Source organism: Pyxicephalus adspersus, chromosome 4, assembly GCF_032062135.1.
Source record: "Pyxicephalus adspersus chromosome 4, UCB_Pads_2.0, whole genome shotgun sequence".
NCBI classification, from domain to species: domain Eukaryota; kingdom Metazoa; phylum Chordata; class Amphibia; order Anura; family Pyxicephalidae; genus Pyxicephalus; species Pyxicephalus adspersus.
In genome coordinates this window covers 109,471,539-109,493,818 of record NC_092861.1, presented here as the reverse complement: position 1 = coordinate 109,493,818, position 22,280 = coordinate 109,471,539, and the positions used below count along the sequence as shown (strand labels likewise).

The 22,280-nt window shown below is 38.1% G+C and overlaps 1 protein-coding gene across 1 annotated transcript in view; it reads left to right on the top strand.

Moving 5' to 3' along the window:
- The window catches only part of AKAP12 (A-kinase anchoring protein 12), a gene marked incomplete at its 3' end in the record, with an annotated part of 80,575 nt that extends 61,386 nt beyond the window's left edge, over positions 1 to 19,189 (top strand). Inside the window, 1 exon segment of the mRNA XM_072409271.1 lies at positions 15,219 to 19,189. Within this exon segment, the coding sequence (XP_072265372.1) occupies positions 15,219 to 19,189 (3,971 nt within the window).
- Between the last annotated feature and the right edge of the window lie 3,091 nt (positions 19,190 to 22,280).

Below are 22,280 nucleotides of genomic sequence, written 5' to 3'. Positions count from 1 at the left end.
TGGCTTTTTGGTGTTTCTCTATGTCTAGCCCCAGTGAAATGCAGTAGTCTACAAGATCATAAAGAAAAAAAAATGACATTGTGAATTTATTGGATACCTTGCCAAGATCAAATAAGCATAGTAGAACAAACTAGCCCAAAATTCACTAACATGATCATCTGCTTTGCCTTTAAACCTCAAACCTGCCAAGCATGAAGAGGTACTCTTGAAATGTGTGGTACATGGCTCTTGTATATGGTTTGTTATTAGCTGCCCTTTAGCAAAACCCAGATGACCTGCGAAATGTCGGAGCTGTTTGGCTTTGACTGTATTTCTAGGAAGTTGTTTGTGACTGAATAGCAGGAAATAATTGCAGGATGATCAAATTTTACTCCATCAGTAATGAATCATGCTACTCAACATGCTCATAAAAAGGGAGAGGGGACAGGATGGAGAAAGTTGAGACAGAACATATGATGATTGTTTTGGGCAGACCTTGACTTAAAACCGGATATTTCTTACACTTCATGCCTTTTGGTGGAAGTCACCTGTTTAACCCCTTAATTACTGTGTAACTCAGCACTAGCATCATTCAACAGAGAAACTGGCTAGCTGTAAAGTGCATTTTTGTGAAACATTCATTCCTGTTTTGTTAAATTGACCTTTCCTGTCCAAGAAGAAAATATGTGTGTTAGTTACAATAGGCTGCCTGTTTTTTTTTTTTTTGGGGGAGGGGGGGGTGTATTTTATTCTCCTGACATGAAAAAACAGTAAGAGTCTGGTGGTTATTAAAAGTAGTGAAGGTAGTCCCCAGGTTACATACAAAATATGGACTGTAGGTTTGTTCTTAAGTTGAATTTGTATGTAGGTCGAAACAAGTACATTATTTTTTAAATGCTATTAGGACAGAAGTTTGTCTCAACATATTATGAGGAAGCATGGTGTCAGTTATTGTATAAAATCCTAACTGGGTTATTCACAAATAAAGCAAGAAAGTAAAGCAAAAAAACCAAGAAACTTTAAGGAGCCTAGACATTGATTAACGTCCGAAGCAAGCTGTGCTTTGATATGCAAAAAGAAACAACTGCAGAGTTTGTCTTGGTCAATAAAGAGTTATGCGAACTGCCCCCTCCCCCCTCAAGCCTCAGCCCTGCACACAAAGGAGCAGTTTTTTTACTGTACAGGTTTACTGTATAAACCTGAAAAATGAATATATTGTGCAAAGGCTTTCAGTCTGTGCAATATTTTAACCAACTAGATATTTCATTTAGAAGAAAAACATTGTATCTTTTTTATCCCTTTTATCTTACACAGTTAAGATGTTTAGGGAATTGTAGATTGGGTTATTCCACAGATTGGATACACTGCAAAAATAAATAAGAGTATGGGAAGCTCAACCCCTACCCTGCAAAGCACCAGGTCTCAAAAACACCAGAATACAGTGTATTATATTGAATCAGCAGAATCAGGGTACTGTATGGTAAAATAACCACGTTACTCGAATATCTTCTAAAATACCTTCTTTTTCAATTAGAAAAATAGCTGTGCTTATATATCTATATTCAGAAAAATATATATTTGCCTTTCTTTTGCTTTTAGACTGTTTACAATTTGCATTAGAGATTTAAAAATTACCTCTACAGAAGACATGCCCACTAGGCATGTTCATAGATACAGTACAGTATAGAGTAATGTCACCCTAGGCCACATGAAAAGAAGATAAACCAAATGCAAACACCCAGTCCAGAAAAACAGGTAAGCTGTAATATATAAAATGTTTGTTCTTTGGTTTTTATCATTTTAAAGAACCCTATGTGAAATAACGATGGTGGCAGCATTTAATGTTTAGTTGCAGGTTACTTTTTTTTAAGGTCAGTGATTTGATTTAAAGTATGAAAGTCAGAGATAACCAGGCAACTAACTTTTTGGAAGGAGTTTATCAATAGCTGACATAATAATTCTCTATATTTGTATATAGTGAACTCAGATATAAAAATTATCCATATTTGTATATAGTGAACCCAGATATAATAATTATCCATATTTGTATATAGTGAACCCAGATCATCTAAACCATTTACTAATTCTGAACAGTTTGGACTATGCCAATGGATTGATACACCCTCTCTGTCTTGGTGAACAGTTTTTATCAGTGCAGGAAGTAATGGGAAATCCACATGTTTACAGTTGCCCCAGTGTAAACTGTCTAAAAAGGATTTCCTTACACTTTGGAGAGATGTCTTCTCACTACCTGTTTTGTCTCTTTAACAGGAAGCAAAGGGAAACAAAAATAAACTAACCTCATAAATGTTTGATCTATTTCCTACTATTTCCAAAACAAATGGCTACATGCAGTACTACATACTAAGGGTATTGTTTTATTTTTTGTTAGTGTTTTTGCATTTTAAAAAAACTTTGGTTACACTGCTTTAGGTTAAACATTATCTTATACAAGTACATGCCCAAACTGAAATATCATACCCAGAAAAGAGTTTCAAACAGGATATATATTTTTTCTCCAAGTTTCGAGTCAAACAATGTAGTATGGATTATATGTATATGTACTATATGTGTAAAATGGTAAAAAGGTACCTTACCTTTAGATGGCTTTAATCTTTTCAACAGTTAAGCACTTCATAACAAGGAAAACATTTTTATGTCTATTACCTTACACTATATTTAGTTTGTGTTGTAAATATATCTAACTATTTGCCCTACAACCCATGCCACCCACTCATTTCAAAACATTAGGCTCATTAAAATATGACTGAAAGTGACCTGGATGTATATCATGCTTCTCCAAGGGTTCCGCTGAGTCCTCATGCCCCAAACCCTGCATGGTAAAAGCTGATGAGCTTGAACTGGGCTTAAAAATGGCTAAATGTTAAAAAAAATTACCAAACAGACACAATAGCTGGCAGCCCTGGTACCAACAGGTGCTATAGAGGGGGTTCAAGGTTTCCAAGATTTAGATGCCAAAGTGCTTCCCCCCCATCAATTTCTCCTTAAACTAAGACAAATAAAACTTTGCCCCCATCCAAAGTGACTAGACTGGTATGACAATGACAATTGCTGTCTACCCTAGGATTACCTTTTAGTCAATAGAAAATAAGAATAGGGGGATGTAATATAAACATGTACATTTTATTCAAGCATTATAAAACAGAGGTATATTTTCAATATCTAAAATACAATTTGTTCTTTAATCTTAAAATAAGGTAGTTTATAACTCATCAAGAATTTTAATGCTATTTTCTACAGGATCTAAATTATGTCACTGGTACAATGCATGGGGATCTCATTAGCAAATGAAAAGCTTTTGTGTATTCCATTAATGTCTTGCTACAAAAGCAGGAGGAGTTTATCTGCCCCAAGCACATGCCATGTAAATGGCCCCCTAAATCTCAAAGGGCCCTTGTGCAGCTGCAAGTATAAATGAGCAGCAACATAACTGCATACTTGAGCAGACACATGTTGATAAGTGTTGTTTTCCTGCTTTTGACCAGTGTTTGGAATCCATTTCAGCATTTCTGTGGATGCAGCATGTCCTGTTAAGGTGGCTTTGAACTTGCAGGCAAAGCAGGTCAAATGCCTTTTCTTGTCATACTCTGAGCTTTCTGTATAACTCTTGACACAAGCAGTTGTTAATAAAAATGACATTCCATTTTCCGCATAAAAATATCCATACAGAAAATGATAGGGTAGGAAAATTGGGAATACCTTTTACTCAGAAAAATTAAGTATATCATGACATATGTTCCATTGATATTTTCAAAATATGTATGGCAGTAAAATTCTGGAATTTCCATTTGGAAAGATTTAAAAGGGTACTTTTCAGGATTGCCCCTGCCTATCATAGCCAAAGCTATCATCAGTAGGTGGAGGCTCCCATTGTACTTCAGCAGTGCTAGATCTAATCTGAAAGGGGTCTAACTGATTGTATCTGGCCCATAATATATGCCAATGGCTAGTTAGATAGTTATCTCATTGCTTTAGCTGAGTTATAGGATCTATAAAGGCTGATAATCTGCATACTGTACTGTGTGCACATTTAGGCTACTTATACATTATAGATTTTTGTCATTGGAAAGGATCTTTCACGATTCTTTCTAAAGACAAAAGACTAAAAGAAACATGAATGAATGCTGTACATACAGCACCGTGCTGCTCTATGGAGCAGGGAGGGTGGAAGACGATGGAGCTCCACCCTGCTGCGCTTTCTCTTGTTCAACAATCGTTAGTCATTCTGCCCAGATCTATGAACAATGTGGAAGGAGCGCTGTATTATTATTATTGCACAGTATTTATATAACGCAATCATGTTATGCAGTGCTGTACAAAGTCCATAGTCACTATCTGTCCCACAAAGGGGCTCACAATGTAATGTCCCAACCCCAGTCATAAAGCTACGTACACACGGCAGATTTTTATCGCCCGATAATCGGCATCGGCCAAATATCGGGCGAAAATCTGCCGTGTGTACAGTCGGTGTCGTCCATCGTCCGAACGACCGACCTGCTGGATCCACGGACGATGGACGATGACCGATCCTAATGAAAGAGAAGGGGGAGAGCGCGCAACAGGGTGCCGCTCCGTCGCTCTCCCCCTCCCCTCTCCATAGAGCATGAACGGTGCTGTATGTACAGCACCGTTCATGCATCGTGCACTCCCTTGTCGTTGGAAAGGATTGTGAAAGATCCTTTCCAACGACAAAAATTGCAAGTGTGTACGCAGCTTAAGTCTTGAATACAGTCTAGGGGGGGGGGGTTAGCCGTTAAACCAAACTGCATGGTTTTGGAATGTGGGAGGAAACCGGAGTATCCTGAGGAAACCCACGCAGACACGGGAAGAACCTGCATACTCCATGCAGATAGTGCCCTGGCCGAGATCCAAACCTGGGACCTAGTTCTCCAAAGGCCAAAAGCACTTACCTCTGAGCCACTGTGCTGCCCAGTACACACTCAAGATTCTCATCCAATACCAGCCCTAAATCAATTTTTGGATGAGAATCGTCTGATGTGTGTACGTAGTCTTAGTCATAGTATTTATGGCTGTCATTTAAAGCTGGCTACCTACCGGTTAGATTTTCCTTAAATCTGAAGATATATATATATATATATATATATATACACTGACCCAAGCTGTATGAAGCACAAGAAAAGGATAGTGATAATGTGACATACACACACACAAAAAAAAATGCATGGTAATCCTGTTTTAAATGTCTTTGGGCATGTTGAAGTTTGGTGGGATTCTGTCACTGTTTCTCAGTGATGGCCCTGCATTGCCATCCAGTCACATTGGATGGAGACTAAAGTGAGTGTTTTATTAAAAAATTACTAAGGCATCCAGCTATTACTAAAGTGCATGAATATAGACAGGAAGTGGCTAAAGTGGGTCAGCAATACCGAACATTTTTAATATACTGTGTTTTACAGACTTAATGCAGTTTATTAGTCACATCTATTTATATAGATTGCATATTGCATTGTAAAGAGATGAATAGTTTGTAACTACAAAGTTATCTAAGGAAACATCCATCTGGTGTGTGGCCCACTTTCAAGGTCCTAAATACTTATTGTGAAAGAATATAGTGTATATAATACATGGACTATAGTAATTCCTGAGCCTAAAGCCCAGCTCAAGGTTCTGACCATCTCCATTCATTGTACACTTTGTTATTTAAATCTTTCCCCCTTCCCCCTCTTGTACTTCACTGTGGGGATCTGTCCAGAGCTGTATAGGATTTCTTCAAAAAGCATGTCTGCTGGATCCCTTTCATCCATGCTGTAACCCCTATGTATTCCCATAAGGAGAGCCATACTTATCAGGACTGCCGGATAATGAGCACAGCTTACCATGAATGAGGGAACAGTGGTGAAATTTACTGAAATAGAAAAGAAGGTAAGTATGTAACCAGGTGGGTTGCACTTAGATGGATGGGGGCATTCCATAAAGGACAACTTGTACCATTGCCATGTTCCAGGGCTGACCTCTGCATTCTCCTCCTCAACAGACTATCAGTCCAATTCTACTCAGTTCCTGTGAACTCTGAATGTTATGGAACTTTAGAAGTGAATCATCAAGTAGCATGGGCTCCCAGGAGAATGATGTATAGTATGTATGCTAAGAAGAAAATGACAATCCACTGAAGGAACGGGTGAAGGGGCTTCCCAAACTGGACTTAGGCTTTAAGTGGAACTATACTCTTCACTCCATCACTGGTGCCGACATATTCACCCAGGTCTTTTACAGGTTTGGGTCTTTAGCCTAATTGGCCAGGCCAGAATGGTGTAACTCCTGAACATGCACATGGCAATTCATTCATTCCCTTTAGTTGGCTATGCTGAGCTTAGTGTACATTCAACATAGGATTGTGAACAAACAGGTAAGGTTGTTTTATTGCAGAAGGAACATTGCTGGTCTCTTCTGCAATAAGTAACCTGCCTGCTCACAAACATTTGCTTTCCTGATCTAGTTCCACTTTAACATAATTAGTAGATTTTGAGAACTCCGCTAGAAACGGGTCTTTCAAGGTAAAAATGCACTTTATCAGGGTTTGCTTCTGAATAAACCCATTCTAGTTTGGATAATTACATAATTGGATATGTCTGCATACATAGCTGCTAACTCAAATATATCTAAATTATACTAGACACTGCATACAGTTTATTTTATCATAAATACAGCTCACTAGGCAATGGAAAACATTTTTTTGTCAATGAGACATTCTGGCACATGAGCAGATTACTCTTGTGTATATCAGGTTATCACAAACAAAGCATGCATATTTGTTTTCCAATTTGGCACAAGGGAACTTTATAATGTTGGAAGGAAACACTCTTTTCCTTTTTGCTTTCAATAATCTTGACAAAAAGATTATAATAGAGAAGTTCAATTTACATTTGGTAAATCCCACAGGTTAAGGAAGAACATTCCTATAGTACATTGTAAAGATAAGGGGCAAAACTTTTGTTTGCAAATGCTAATTCCCTATTGAATGAAATGATGTATTTGGAGGCAAGGAGCTGTGTGAGTCTGTCCTTCAGTTTAAACAATTTAAAGTCCTGTCTGTGGGGTCTGGGGGTTGGCGGACAATAGGATAGGGTGGGTCTGGAGGAGGGGGTGTGTTGAAGTTAACTTAGGCACAGTCAGGAAAGTTGTTAAAGGGGTGTGAAGGAAGCTTCCTTCTCATTTCACAGACCACAGGAAGAACAGCAAAGGAGACAACACTGGAATTTCATACATTTTCCTCCAAGTGGCTGGGATTTTCTTATAATACTGCCTAGTTTATGCAAGCCTCAAACGACATCTACTGTCCACATCTGTATCAAGGAATTACTACTTGTGCTAGAGACCATATACTGGATAGGACTACTGCTGTGTTTGGGGGTACACGGATAAAAATCACAGAAATCAAACATGCTTGGCACAATTACTTTAACTGGTAAGTTGAATTATTTGATGGCAGAGTATAATTATATAAGACTTACTAAGTTCAGAAGTGCAATGTAAAATGAACCAGGTGATCCTATGAATAGCGTGAAGTTTAGATTAGAGGATGCTATATAGTATTAAATGTACAAATTGGTTACGTTAACAAGCAATCAAAACAAGTTTCCAAAATATTTTGTGTAATGGCAAAAAAAAAAAAAAATGTTCAGGCTCTTTGTAGTTTTATTTATTTTTATTTCAAGCTTTTTGTAGTATTTTATATATTGTCCCCCTTGGATTTAGGTATTATTTGGGTATTTTGTGTGTATTATGCTTTAGATGGCTATATAATTTGGAGTTATTAAATGAACTAAATGTGTTCAAATTGTCTTAGTATTTGCTGTTTGAGCTCCGTTTCCTAAATTTGCATTTTGTGTTCCCTTTTATTAGACTGCATTCAGTTGGTGTATTGAGAAAAGGTGTGTCTACATTGTATTACTATAGAGCAGCTTGTTGGTTGCACAATACTTCTGCAGCAATGTCCTTAAAATGTTTTATTTGTCTGTAACTCACTCAGCATTAGCTATGTCTGCCATCATACTAGCAGCCATAGTAATAGCATGTGCCTATAAATTCCTTTGTTACATAATTATATTACAGTTTTGCCTTCTTCAATGGTTAGATAAATCATTAAGTAGCCTAAATGCACTGGGGGCCCCTCTGTTGGAGCCCATATTAGTTGCATTTGGTGCTCTGGGTGTAGCTACGCCCTTGAGGATATCTTCTCATCTTGTAAGCATCTGGCCAATGTTATTTCTTAGCTTGTCCTCGTTGTATAGAGATGCAGCCTGCTATGGAGACATTTTATGCACATTATAAGGGTTATGGGACTGATCAATAAAAAGGCAGCAGAGATATGTTATCAGTCATATACCAGCTCATTTACATTGCACTGTTTTTGATAAAAATCACAGTTGTTCATTAAACCAGGGTTGGATGTCTTTATTTGAAGCCCCTTTTACGCTTGCCCCTTTTTCAGAATTTAAAACCAAAAGACAGTTTTAAATGCTTTTTATGCTGAATAGTCCTTTTGTGTAATCATCTTTTAGCTTTATGGTGTCAATGCAGTAATTGTTCTGAAACCCAGTTAGCTGTGACGATTAATTATTTAATGAATAATCCCAGATTAGATTTATTTCAGTTCCTGGGACTCCTATTACTTATTGAAACAGGATATTCATGTATTTAACTCAGAAGGGCATTGCCCACTTTTGTTTGTATTGAGGGTGTGTCATGCTGCAGTGAATTTCCATCCCAGAACAACAATGGGAAAACTCTGTAATATGCAAGACTAGGAAAGCCTTTACTTACTACTAAATATTTTCTGTTCCCTTTTAATGGACTGAAAGGTATAGTTAAAGGGATATTGTTTTTTTTAAATATAGAAATCCATTGACAAATACTTTTCCAGTCATTCAATGCATGGACAAGTTCAGGTCTTTGAATCAGGAAATCACCTCCAAAGGAAGTGTTGGTGTTGAACCATTTGGTGTCCTGATAATGAGTTTAACAGTTTTTTTAAAACTGTTTGCTTAGGCTGGAAGTTATCCAGACCAGAAAGCTTGTCACACAGAATAATTAAACCATGAATAGTATGGCAAGCGTCATATTGAAATGAGTTCTTGAGTCCCTTTTATCACTTTGTAGGAGGTAGTCTGCTCTTGCTTGAGGTCATCAAAGGAAAATACCCTTCAAGAAGGCTAGGAGGAGAATAGACAATTGTTAAAGATCTGTATATATTTCCTGTAGTGGGTGATGATTGATCAGTAGGCGTAGAATGCCCACATACAATAAAAGATGCAGTCACCCTACAGCTAGGATTTCCTTACTAGTTCCTAATCCTTTTGACCATTTTAGGTGGGAATCTTACAATTATCCTGTCTTTACATTTATAATGTCATAAAACTGTCCCTCAAAATGATCACTGTACAGATTTATCTTGTTCATTAATCCAAGTGTTCATTCATTTTCCAAAGTGAATGTTCTCTAATACTGTAGAAATAGAAGGTTCTTCTCTGTTACACTGATTTTTTTTTTAATACGCTCTTCACAGCATGCGAAGCATGAAGCAGAAGTACATCTTGTTTTTTTTTTTTTGTGATAAAAAAACAAGATTTTTGTGTTAAACTGTCAAAAATCAAGATGAATACTTATGTGGCAGCATCTTTTTATTTATTCATTATTTTTTTGCTTCTTTCAGGTCCTTCAAGTTTCGCATATTTAATAAATATCCAATGATTTAAGGTTTAAAGAACACAGCAAAAGCTTTTTGGGGAAAAAAAACTAATTAGAAAACTAACAAAAGAAAACTCTAACTTTGCACAATTTTTTTTTTTTTTAGTTCGGATTGGTTGTTGATTGGACGTGTTGGTATAAAAGCTGCATCTTGTGTACGGACTATTGGAATTCCAATCGCTTTTGTTAACCGCTAAATGATCTGAAGGCCTAAATTTTGTACATGTGTATGAAGTGTTTTGAGACTACTGACTGATCGATTAACAAATAGATCTGTCAGTAGGGAGGCCTCCGATCTGCTCATTTGTACTAGGTCTAAGGGTTCGTACACATGTCAGATGATTCTCTTCACATTGTTGCCTTGGGGCTAGGACGTGTGTACAGCACTCCTTTGGCATCATTCATGGATTCCTTCCTGGTGAATCCACACGAATGACCGTAATGCAAGTGAAGGGGAAAGAGTGCGGCGGGGTGCGGATCGCTCGTTTTCCCCCTGTCCATGGAGCAGAGCAGCACTGTATGTACAGCGCCCATTCATGCATCTTTTGGTCTTTTTTTCGTTGGAAAGGATTGTGAAAGATGTTTTTCAAGGTTAAAAATCTAACTTGTACGTAGCCCAAGAAATTTAACCACAAGTAAATTAGATGCCCACTATATATAACTCTGCTTTCTGCTCTTGTTTTTGCAACACAGTGGAAAATCTCCTCGCTTTTAGTTAGCTGTTTCTTGTTCTATGGGGTAAAGAGAATGAGAGTTCATTGGCCACCTCCATGCATAAGGGGATTATAAAAGGAAGAAAACTGGGGTAGACAATGGGATCTGTTATGTCTCACTCTGGGAGATGCTGGCCTGTCCATATCCACCTATTTTTTTTTTTCTTTTAAATGTCATATACCTGTATTCAAGAAGTGCCCAAGAATGCTGTGATTTTAGCTTTTTAAGTTTATGCATTTTACTAAATTAGTACTCAATAATTATCTTTGACTCAACAATCAGTATTTTTTTTTACAATAGACGCTATATCATTAAAATGTGAATAATAGTATTATGGGTGGTTATTTGAATGTGAAGAGACAATGGTTAATCTCGACAAACACAGCAGGCTTCCACTCATAACCATTTAGGTTTAGAAATCATTTGAGTCATCTGACTAGATATTGCTAATATGTCAGTTACTAATGGTATTGTCACACATCTTGCCATAGTGATATATGGATCCATAGGGTACCCATGGATGATCTAAAACATAATTGCTTATTAAAGTAATGACCTTATGTTATACAGCGCGAAGAGGTAGTAATTAGTAACTCTGTGCAACCAATCAGGTTTTTGTTCATCTACTCTGTTACTGAAAACTGACTTATGTCAAGTTGATGATTTTCTGCCAGTGCTGCCAAATATAGACCATATCTTTAGGTAGCTGGCCAATGACTGATGACACACAAGCTGCTCACACATGTGGCCTAATTTTTAGGCAGGTTCCAGGATGCCTCCCTAACACTAGAGAAATCTTAATGTCTGCTCAGTAAGCTTTGTGTTGTGTATAGTTACCCAATTAATAATACTTAAACTAGTCAGTCATCTGGGGTAGGTGGAAGACAAATGACCTAGGAAGAGGGGAAGCTTAAGTCATCTGATTCTGGTTACTGCAAACCATTCCTCATTCTAGATTTTCCAGAAGTACTTCATCATTGAACACAGTAAGTACACTGTATACCATGACAATTTCCTGTATTAATATTGAATTTAATAAATTAAAATACCAATGGCTCACAGAAGCTGATGGCAGAACAGTTTTTTTTTATACCAGTCAAAGGGAACTCTTTTATTGGCTAACTTAAGTTGTTCAAAATTTAAGCTTTCAGGAACATTCTTAGGTTTCTTAAAGAAACATTACACAATGCCTGACGGGGTAAATGTGTAATGTCGGATGAAAAAACCTAACCAATGGTCTGAAAGTTTTCATGTTTATTAACCTAGGTTTGCCTATGCATAAACTCCAATCACCCCATTTGATGGGTAGCAAAGTACAATATTATACTGTAAAGACACAAGTGCTAATGGCTCAAAACTTTCTTCACTGCATACTTTTTTTTTCCCCCTCCCCTCTCCATAGAGCATGAACGGTGCTGTATGTACAGCATCGTTCATGCATCGTGCAGTCTTTTCTCGTTGGAAAGGATCATGAAAGATCCTTTCCAACGAGAAAAATTGCAGGTGTGTACGCAGCTTTAATGCCAAACTAGAAATGGGAATACATTTTTTTCTTATCTTATTTATACCTATAAAACACATAGTAAATGTTATGCCAGGCATTGGTCCCATCTTGCTAGAACATCCCATAACTGATCCGTGGAGCATCAAAGAATGTAAAAAATGATACAAAAGCATCCACAGTAGCTGTCGGTATTTCTTGTAGTGTTGTAAAGCATAAAACACTCAACCAGATACCTACCAAAAAATAATACTGTGGTTTTTTCATATGTAAAGGTTGAAAGAAAAAAATATGTAATTGATGTGATTTCTATGAAAAGATAGAAATCTCCATTGCTTGCAGCTACGCTATGAGTTTCCTCCGTACGTAGCTCCTGGGTACCCAGAATTATCATTTTTTTTTAAACGTTTGCCTCTTTTAGTTACATTTGGTTCACTGCTATAACAATAGTGCTGTAATTACATGTAGAAATAGCTGTAGTTTTGCATATTTGAACAAAGATTTTTTAATCTTTGTTCAAATAATTGTTTGCCGTTTTAGTTGCTTACCAAACAGGGTGTGAAAAGTGACTGTCTTAAAGCAATAGTACATTGGTCACCACATCGCACTGTATAGTATTGTTAAGTTTTTTTTTTAATTTGGTACTTGGAAGACCTGCATTTTGTTGCATTTTTTGATGCTGCCTGAAAATGCTAAGCCACTGCTATGAGTCGCAACAGTATTGTCAGTCTGTTGTGTGTACCCTTTAGTTTGGTTGTTGAACTGTCTAACATCTGTTAATAGGACACACACTACGTACTAATGTTATTGGAACCATTTACTAACACAATCCGTGTGTATCAAGGCAAAGCAGCAAGCAGAACCCACATATGTATTCACAAATCTGTCTGCTTTTGTGTTCATATATAAACCTAAAAACCTAGAGTTGTGGAAACCAGGACCTCTGTTAGAGTTTTTCTTTTCTGCTTGTTTTCTGTTGTCAGTAGGACAGGAAGTTATGCTAAATCTCTCTTCCAGCCAGCTCAGAAAGCAGTAACAACTCAAATTCTAATCCTTCTCTGCGCTACCCAAAACTAAGTAAGGTAGAGGAAGGGAAGATACTGTGTTGTTGTAGAGAACGGTCAGTTTGCCCACCCAGATGTGATATGTAGAAGGACTGTGTGTAAATCCTAAGACGAAATGGACAGAAAGACAAAATATTGGTGAAACACTGTATTTAGCAGTTGGTCTAAAGGTCCCAATGATACCATAAAATGAAAATTAAGGAATGCAGTGTTCTCCCCAGCCACTTTTAGAAGGGCATACCACCTGGCACTTTTCAGTTGCCCCCTGGCTGTTAAGTAAAAAGTTGTGTTACAATATAGGGGCCACCAATCGGCTACAGTTTTTTTTCCCCACCCAGCTTAAAAAAAAAATTCTGGGGATAATACTAGAGTGAATGTCACCAGGATGGGAAGGTGTGGGCCAGAATAAACCCTGACGAAAGTCCTTGGCTTTCTCAAAACAAAAAGGTGTTTCTGATCCTTTTGCCCCAGTAAAGGAAATTTCTATTACTTAAAGCCCAAAATAATAAAAAGAATTAAGGGGGCGCTGCTGCACTTACACACACACACACACACACAAACAAAATTTTCACTTTGAATAAAAGGGTTATCTACCCCTTTATGTAAAGTGAAAATTCTGAGTTTAGGTACGCTTTAAGTAATGGAGTCATGGGTGGGTATGAAAATGATAAAATACATTGCAGCAGCACATATATGGAAGCCGCAAGTCATGGGTTGTGTGCTAGGTTGTCTTTTGTGTTTTTTACTGCAATGAACAGATGCACTGCCACGTGTAAGTGTTTACACCGCTTTTGAAAGCACTATGTTTCTTTGCAATGTTGGATTGTTCAGTTAATTGCCAATGCACAGGGCATAGTGTTTTTGAACTAACAGAGTTTTAGCAAGAAGGAAGCCTTGGACCAAGTAGTTAAGATCGAAATAAAACTGAGCCTGCAGGGTAGATTAGGACCAATACAGACATAAAATAATAGATAAGAAAAATGGCAGCAATTCTACCTATTCTCTAATCTAACTAAAGCGATCATGGAGAACCTGGATGATCCAACAATCCTGGAATGGATTTCTCTGAAATCATTTGCAATTTGGCAAATAATTTTAATTCTGGACCAGTTCAAGGTTCCTGGATCACCCATACTCACCCATGATGGTCTTGGAGAGGCAAAATAAATCAGGTTTAATGTGTGGAACAACTCGATGTTAAGGCAGCATGTTTTTACTGGAGAAAAAAAATAAGTAAATGTATGCATGTGGAGGGGGAACAAGCAGAAGTCTGTAGTGCAAAGCTTGTTGGGATTTCAGTGCAGCAAAAGTAGTGTTGTCAGCCCAAACTGGAAGCTAGAAGGTCACTGAATTTTTGGAATACATTTTCTGTGCTTGCAGCACTTTAAATGAATCATTTAGAAATGTTTCTCTGTTTACTTAATGTTTTTTTTCCCCTGACAATTGTTTTAACAGTACATGTAACTGTTAAATTGCCAGAGTATGCTCCTACTCTTTATGACACGACAACCCTGTGTATTTTTGGCTCTAAAATCCACAGCATGTGTTGTCAGACCTTCTTATCTTATTTCTGATAGATTAGGAAGAGCACAGACCTTTCTTTATCTCTTCATCCCCCTTCCCATCCCCATAACCTCTGCAGCACAAAGCTATCAGCTCACAAGATTGCTAGCAAAACCATCAGGTAATTTTTGCACTCATTTAAAAATATAATAAAATGCTTCTAAATGCATAAACAGGAGAAAATGATTTTTAGGGGTTACATACACTTTCAAGAGAGTTTACCACTTCTAAAAGCACACTTGAGCCAACTGCATAAGCATTTTATTACGGTTTTAAAATGCAGCTTCTTCAAGGATAATTTCAGACAATATTGTAATAAAGGGGGAAAATCTTTACATCTAAATTGAAAAAAATCAAATCGAAAACTTGTATGGGAAATATTGCTGCTAAAGTAAACTAGACTTAACTGCCATCTAGTGGTGCTTAGGTAAATTGCAGTTATCCCAAGAAATCCCTGTAAACGGAACTTTTGTAGATTTACTCTATATGTACAGATGCAGTTAAAATTCAAAAACCATTCATATATATATATATATCATATATATAAAAAAAATTTTTTCTGATGTGAACAAATAAGCAGATCATTTTTAAGTACTTATATTCTGTGAAATGTGAAAGAACAGTATATGTGAACATGGACACTAATAGCTTGTTTTTTCAATTTGCAGTGGAGCAGACTGAGCCTGCAAAAGTGACATTGAATGGGGAACAGAAGGAAAACATGGAAGTTGTTCCTAGTGATGCTGCTTCAAAAGAAAACACAAAAGAAGATGGCCAAGCAGAGACATCAGAAATAAATGATTTGTCACCAGTGTCTGAAGAAAAAGTTGAGTCTCCCGAACAATCAAATGAAAGTCAATCTAGTGAAGTTGGTTTCAAAAAAGTCTTTAAATTTGTTGGCTTCAAATTTACAGTAAAAAAGGACAAGACTGAAAAATCAGAACCTGTACAACTCCTAACTGTTAAAAAAGATGAAGCTGAGGTTAATGGAACAACCAGTCAAGAGGAGCAGATTGATGCTGCATCTCCAGACAAGGACCAAAAAGAGCCAGAAACCAATGATGATGTCCAGCAAGCAGAAAGTCCAAATGGGCCTTCACCGGCCCTAGAAAGTCCAGTTGAAATACTTGAACTAGAAAAGGAGGAATTGCAAACGCAAACAAACAAAGAAGAACTAGACGTGGAAAAAGATAAAAAGTCCCCAGAGTCTCCAACAAATGCAGTGGTTACTGAGACATCTTCTCCATTTAGGAGATTTTTTACACAAGGATGGGCAGGGCTGAGGAAAAAAACTAGCTTCAAGAAATCAAAAGAAGAAGACCCTCAGGAAGTAGAGAAACACATTAAAGGTGAAGAACAAGAAAAGACTGAAGCACCAGAGCCTGTAAAAGAAGAGGGTGGAGCTGTAAAAGAAGAGGGTGAAGCTGCACCAGAGCCTGTCAAAGATGAGAGTGAAGCTGCACCAGAAAAAGTTGAAGAGCCAGTACCAGAGGAATCAAGTAAATCTGCAACTGAAGAACCAAAGTCCACTAATGAGGCAAATGCTCAGATCTCTCCAGAAGAAATCCAAGCAGATAAGGTACCATCTGATCAGCTACAAGAGACTGTGAAGGCAGATGAAGGTACAGTGCAGATAACAGAAGAGGAAAGTATACCTGAGAAAATAAATGTTGCTGTAAGTGTCTCAAGTGAAGTGGAGGCTGAAACAGACACCTTGGAAATCAATCCTGAAAACCAAATAACTGATTTAGTCAGTCCACCATCTGTTGAGGTAACAAATGAATCACAGTCAGAGGTAGCACCCGAAACTAAAGTATCGGCAAGTGAACAATCAGAGTTGTGTGTCAGTACAGAAAGTGGTGACCTGGAGAAGGTCCAAGAAGGTATTACAACAGAAGCCGAACTGTTATCTTCTCAAGAGAAAGTTAAAGCCCAAAGCAGTCCTTTGAAAAAACTTTTCAGCAGCTCTGGACTAAGGAAACTGTCCGGAAAGAAAAGTAAAGGAAAGAAAGATGATGATGCGAAGACAGACATCACTGGAGAACCTGCACTTCCTTCATCGGAGTCACCAGAGGCTGCAGAAGTAGATAGTGGAGATAGCTCACCTTCCTCGCCTGATGAATCAGCAGAGGCTTCACCAACAGAAAAGCCAGTAGAGGAGGAACCACAGGCAGATTTGGAAGGTGAAGCAACTTCTGATGGCGAAAGAAAAAAAGATGGTATTACTCCATGGGCCTCTTTTAAAAAGCTTGTTACACCAAAGAGACGACCAAAGAGACCATCTGAAAGTGATAAAGAGGATGAGGTTGAAAAAGTGAAAACTTCAACTATGTCCTCAACCGACAGTGGTGGTTCAGTACAAAACCAGGAAGAAGCCAAAGAAACCAGCGAAGAACAAAAACTTGAGAAAAGCACAGACGAAAATAAAAAGAAAGCAGACAGTTCCGTGTCATGGGATGCCTTAATATGTGTTGGTTCTTCCAAAAAACGAGCCAGAAAGACTTCAGATTCAGATGAGGAGGAAGTTCCTAAATCTCAAGAGGAATGCAAAAAAACTGATGGAGAAGCAGAACAAACTCAGGAGCCTGAATCTGAAAGTCCCATCACAAGTTCACAAGAGCAGCAGGCCCAAGAAAGCTCATCACCAGATCAGGTTAATAGCCCCACAGAAGGAGATGGAGTATCTACTTGGCAATCATTTAAAAGGCTAGTGACACCTAGAAGAAAATCAAAAACTAAAGCAGACGAGAAACCTGAAGAAACTGCTGCGGTATCCAATCCAGAACAGTCTACCTCAGAGGGTGAAGGTAGCAAAGATGAGTCTTGGGTATCATTTAAAAAACTGATACCTGGAAGAAGGAAGAAAAGATCAGATGCCAAACAGGAACAAACTTCACCCAATGCTGACCAGCCAGAGCATGAAAGTGCTGTAGAGGACTCTGATGAACCTGCAGTAGTTCCTTTGGCAGAATTCGATGCAGCTGAGCTAGAAAAAGTGAACGCCCAAGAGTCTGTTGCAGTATCTGGTCCTGCTGATGGTTCAGGTGAACAAAAAGAGTCAACTGAGAAACACAGTGATGAACTTGTTCATGCAGTTACAGTAACTTTAATAGAGGGAGAAAGGGCAGTCACTAGTCTTGAAGAAAGAGCGCCATCCTGGATTAGTGCAAAAGTTGCTGAAACTATTGAGCAAGAAGAAGAAACTATTAAAAAAATTAAAACTGAAATTACGGTTGAGGAAACTGTGGTTCTTAGCACTGTTTCACAAGTTATGGCAGAAACACAAAGTACTTTAATTAACGAAGTTGAATTAACCTCAGAAGCTTTAACTGCTTTGGAAGAAGCAATAGAAACATCATGCGCAGAAGAAACTACTGAAATGTTGTCTGCTGTTTCACAATTAGGTGAATCGATTATGTCTACTGAGCAAGCCACTCCTGTGGCAGAAGATGATATAAGTGTGCAGACTCTACAAGAACAAAAGCAGATTACTGATAATATTTTACATGCTGTTGCAGAAAGTGCAAAACTCTCCTTAGATGTCATAAACTCAGAAAATGTTATTGCTCCACCAAATATTGAGGATGTTGTACAGGAAACAAACACAAAGCAGTACACTATTACTTTGACTAAAAATGCAGTTGCTGAACTTGTGGAGGAGCAAAAGAATGTTTCCACGATAGTAGAAGAGCACATTGAGGAAGTTATTATTAAAGTTACTGAGAAAGTAACTGAATGCGTTACAACTATTCAAGTGAAATCTGACGAAATAGTTAGTGTGCCAACCCTGGAGCAAACAAATACCGTTAATGATCAAGAGACAGAATATTCCTCCATATCAGCTGAAGAGAAAATTGCCAATCTTGTTTCAGATGCAGCTTTTGAGGAATCAGGTGAAGATTTACAAAATTCTGCTGAGGTCAAAGTGGTTGAAGAAACTTTAGACAGCGGTAAGACAGAAGTATTAGAAGAAATTACTGTTGTATCTACTTCAGTTTCTCTTTTGGCAGAGGAATCTAAAGTTGATGCCCCAACTACAGTGGACTCTGGTGAAGAGGTGCATGCTGAAATAGGTGTCCCTGTCTCCTGTGCATTAAGGGCTACAGAAAGCATTTTTGTGTCATCTGAGCTTCAGGAAAATGCTACACTTGCATCAGATCTGAAGCATGCTGAAGAATCTGCTCCTACACCAGCTGAGTTGAAACCTAAAGATGTTGATCCCATGCCACTTGAGATTGAGATACATGTGGCTACTGATAGGACACTGGAAGAAGCTGCTCCTGTGGCAGACAAAGTGGAAGCTAAAGAAGGTACATTTGTGCCAGATGAGGTGAGGGCTAAGGAAAGTGATGCTGTGTCATTTGAGGTGCAAGCTGAAGAAAGTTATGTGCCCCCTGAGGTGCAAACTGAAGAATTTGTGGCTGAAAAATGTGATGCTGTGCCATCTGAGGTACAGCCAGAAGAAGGTCCTCATGTATTAGTTGAAGTGAAGACTCAAGAAAGTGATTCTATGTCATGTGAGATGCAGGCTGAAAAAACTGCTCCTGTGCTACCAGAAGTGCAGACTCAAGAAACTGTTCATGTGACATCTGTGGTAGAGGCTGAAGCTGCTCCTGTGATATCTGCAGCAGAGGCTGAAGTTCGGGCTGAAGAAGCTTCATCTGAATTGCAAGCTCATGAGACTGCTCCCATTCCACCTGAGGTTAAGGCTGAAGAAACTACTCTTGCACCAACTGAAGTTCAGACAGCAGAAAGTATCACTGTGGAAGATGCCCGTGTGTTAACTGAGATTGAAGCTGAAGAAAGTGTTCCTGTACTGACTGAGAAGGATACTTCTGTGCTGACTGAGGTACAGGATGAAGAATGTGTCCCCATATCATCTGAGGTGCAGACTGGACAAGTTTCTATCGTAACAACTGAGGTGCAGGCTGATGAAAGTGTTCCTGTGTTGGCTGGGGAAAATTTACCGCTTCTTACTGAAGTCCAAGCTAAAGAATTGGATCCCGCTTCAGCTGAGGTTGCTTCTGCAGATGTTGTTCCTGTATCAGAGTCTGAAGCCCATGAAAGTGTCTCTGCTTCCAAGAAGGAGCAGGAAGAGTGTAATAAGTTAAGTGAAGTAAAGATTGGAGAAGCTGTCCCAGTTTTGCCTGCTGAACAGGATGCTCAGGTGCATATTGAGGAAGGTGTTGCTACATCAGTGGAAGTTAAGGCTGAGAAAGATGTGCCAGATCAATTTCAGGCTCAAGAATGTGTTTCTGATCAGACAGAGAAGGTTGAGTCAAGTGAAGAATGCATCCTAGAAAGTGCCATGGAAAAAGTTATTACTGTTGTGGATGATAATTTAGACAGCACCGATCCCCCAAAGGAATCTGTCAGTCTTGAAGATACACAAGACGCAAATCAGGAAAGAAAGTTAGTAGAATTCGAAGGTAAACATGAAGATGGAAATGACTTCGGGTCACTTAGTAATGCAGTTAATCAGTTATCACTGGTTCAAGAAGTTGCAGAAGTAAAAGAAGAAAAAATTACAACTGACATTCCAGAATTTGAAACATCAGAGGCCAGCAAAGTATCTGAGCCAGTTACAGCTGCTGCTGTAGAAGAAAATATGTTGGCAGAGACTGTTAAATCCATTGAAACATCATCAGATTGCATACAGCTTATTGAAGAGCCTAATATACAGTCAGAAGGCCTTGCAGAAAAGCCAGAGGAGCTTCAGACCTTAGTGGCATCAGTTTCTCAAAAGGCTGCTGCTATTGTAGATGCCGCAATTGAAGCAGCAACAAATTGTTTTGTGGTGGATGCAAGCAGCCAAGTTGAATTAACGGAAGGCACTTCTTTAACTGAGGAAAAATGCCAAACAGAAGACGCCATTACAGAAACTTTTAACACTGAACTCCGTACCACTACTGTACACAGTACAATTGAGACAACAGAGGAAAAAATTACAGAAATAATTCATAGTGAATGTGTCAGCGCTGAAATACAGAACCAGACAGAAGAGTTTGTTTCCCAGGTTCAAGAAGTTGTTTCTATACATGAACAAATAAATGTCCTCAGTACTTCAGCACAAACCCAAGGAAATGAAACCGATGAAGAAAATAAACCGTCAACTCAAGAACATGTCTCTATCACATCTACTGATTTAGTAGACCACAAATCTGCAGAAATCACACAGAACGTGGAAGAAAGCAACCCCTCTATCTGTAATCAGGGAGAAAGCCATAAAACATCCATCCAGACAGATTCTTCTACTACAGATACCCAAGAAAAGGCACAACCTGTGGAATCATGAAACCAAATGTAAGACAAATGTATTTTCAGCATTAATTTATTTCTAGAAAGCGTCCCTGAGATCTGGTCTGAGAAAAGCTTGTATAATTCTGATCTCCTTCTTAAAAAGCTGGTTGCCTTTTTTACACTGGCTTTAATTCTTTATAGGGTTTAAAGTAAGGAATCTGACATTCACTGAATCATTCTCTGTTAGGAATATTTAAAAGATCCAGGTGTTGGGCATTAACTGATTCTCTCCCAGGGAATATTTCAGTGAATTTCAAAGTCCCTGCTTTAGAAATAGACCCCTATGAGTTAATAACCTGGAATAAGCATGCAGCAGGTCACAGTGAAGTCAAAACTTCTGATTTGCATCAGGAAATAGACATTGTCATCTCACCCATTTATAGCAAAGTGTAAAGCCCCCACTCGTCACCAATTTCTGCTTCCATTGTAAGAGCTGGTCTCAGAATCTAAGTGAAAATAGGATTGAAATATTTCCTTACAAAAGTAGAGCACCTGTGATCAGACTGTGAATGTTCAAATAATTACACATTTTTAGCAAACCGTAAATAACCTCCTAAAAAAAGTCCCTTCTTAAAACAGTCTAACTGCTGTGAAATACAAAAGGAGGATCCTCCTTTATTTTATTAATGTATGCCTATGTTTATAAATAATATACACTTTCCATTTTCAATATATCATATTTGGCCCTTTAGCCTATGTAATAGTTTACCTTTAATACACCCCATTTTACTACTTTGTCCAATCCTAACCCATAATCTCGGGTTCTTCATAACCTATTGATAGCCAAAAATTCCCAAATTTGTTAAAACTCCCCAAATAGTAGGAGGAGCCTAGTAATTGTTTGCAGTGGACCTAAACTTTCTGTACAAACTTTTTCACATAATTTGGGAAAATTTCATTATGTATGTTTTCTTTTACCATAGCAATGTAATCCTCCTGCTATTGCTGCACTTGCTGGTAGCTAAACTAGGCTCAGAATAGCTGTGTTTGACTCGTTTCACATAACCTTAAGACTGGGGTTAGACATTTTGTAGTGTTAAATGAGAAAATTATAATGAAAAGAAAAGCACTTGGCCCAACATAAAAAAATATATATATATATATATATATAATATTTTGAAAAGACCCGCCAAGAGACAGTTGCCTTCCTACAAATCTTTTCTCATGTCAGATGGTACCCAGAAACAGCAAAATGGTATAGCTACTAAAACAAATACTAAAGTCTCAACATATATTAGGTCATGTGCCACAAGGTTAATTATTACAAGGTTTTTAAGTCTTTGTTGTAAGATTTTAATGCTTACATTCTGTATGAGCCACAAACGTATTAATTACAATTGTTCATACATGCTGGTTTTACTATTGATGTCCGCAGATGATTCTTATTCAATACTAATAGGAAACTTTGCTTTATTACCAGGTTTTCATTG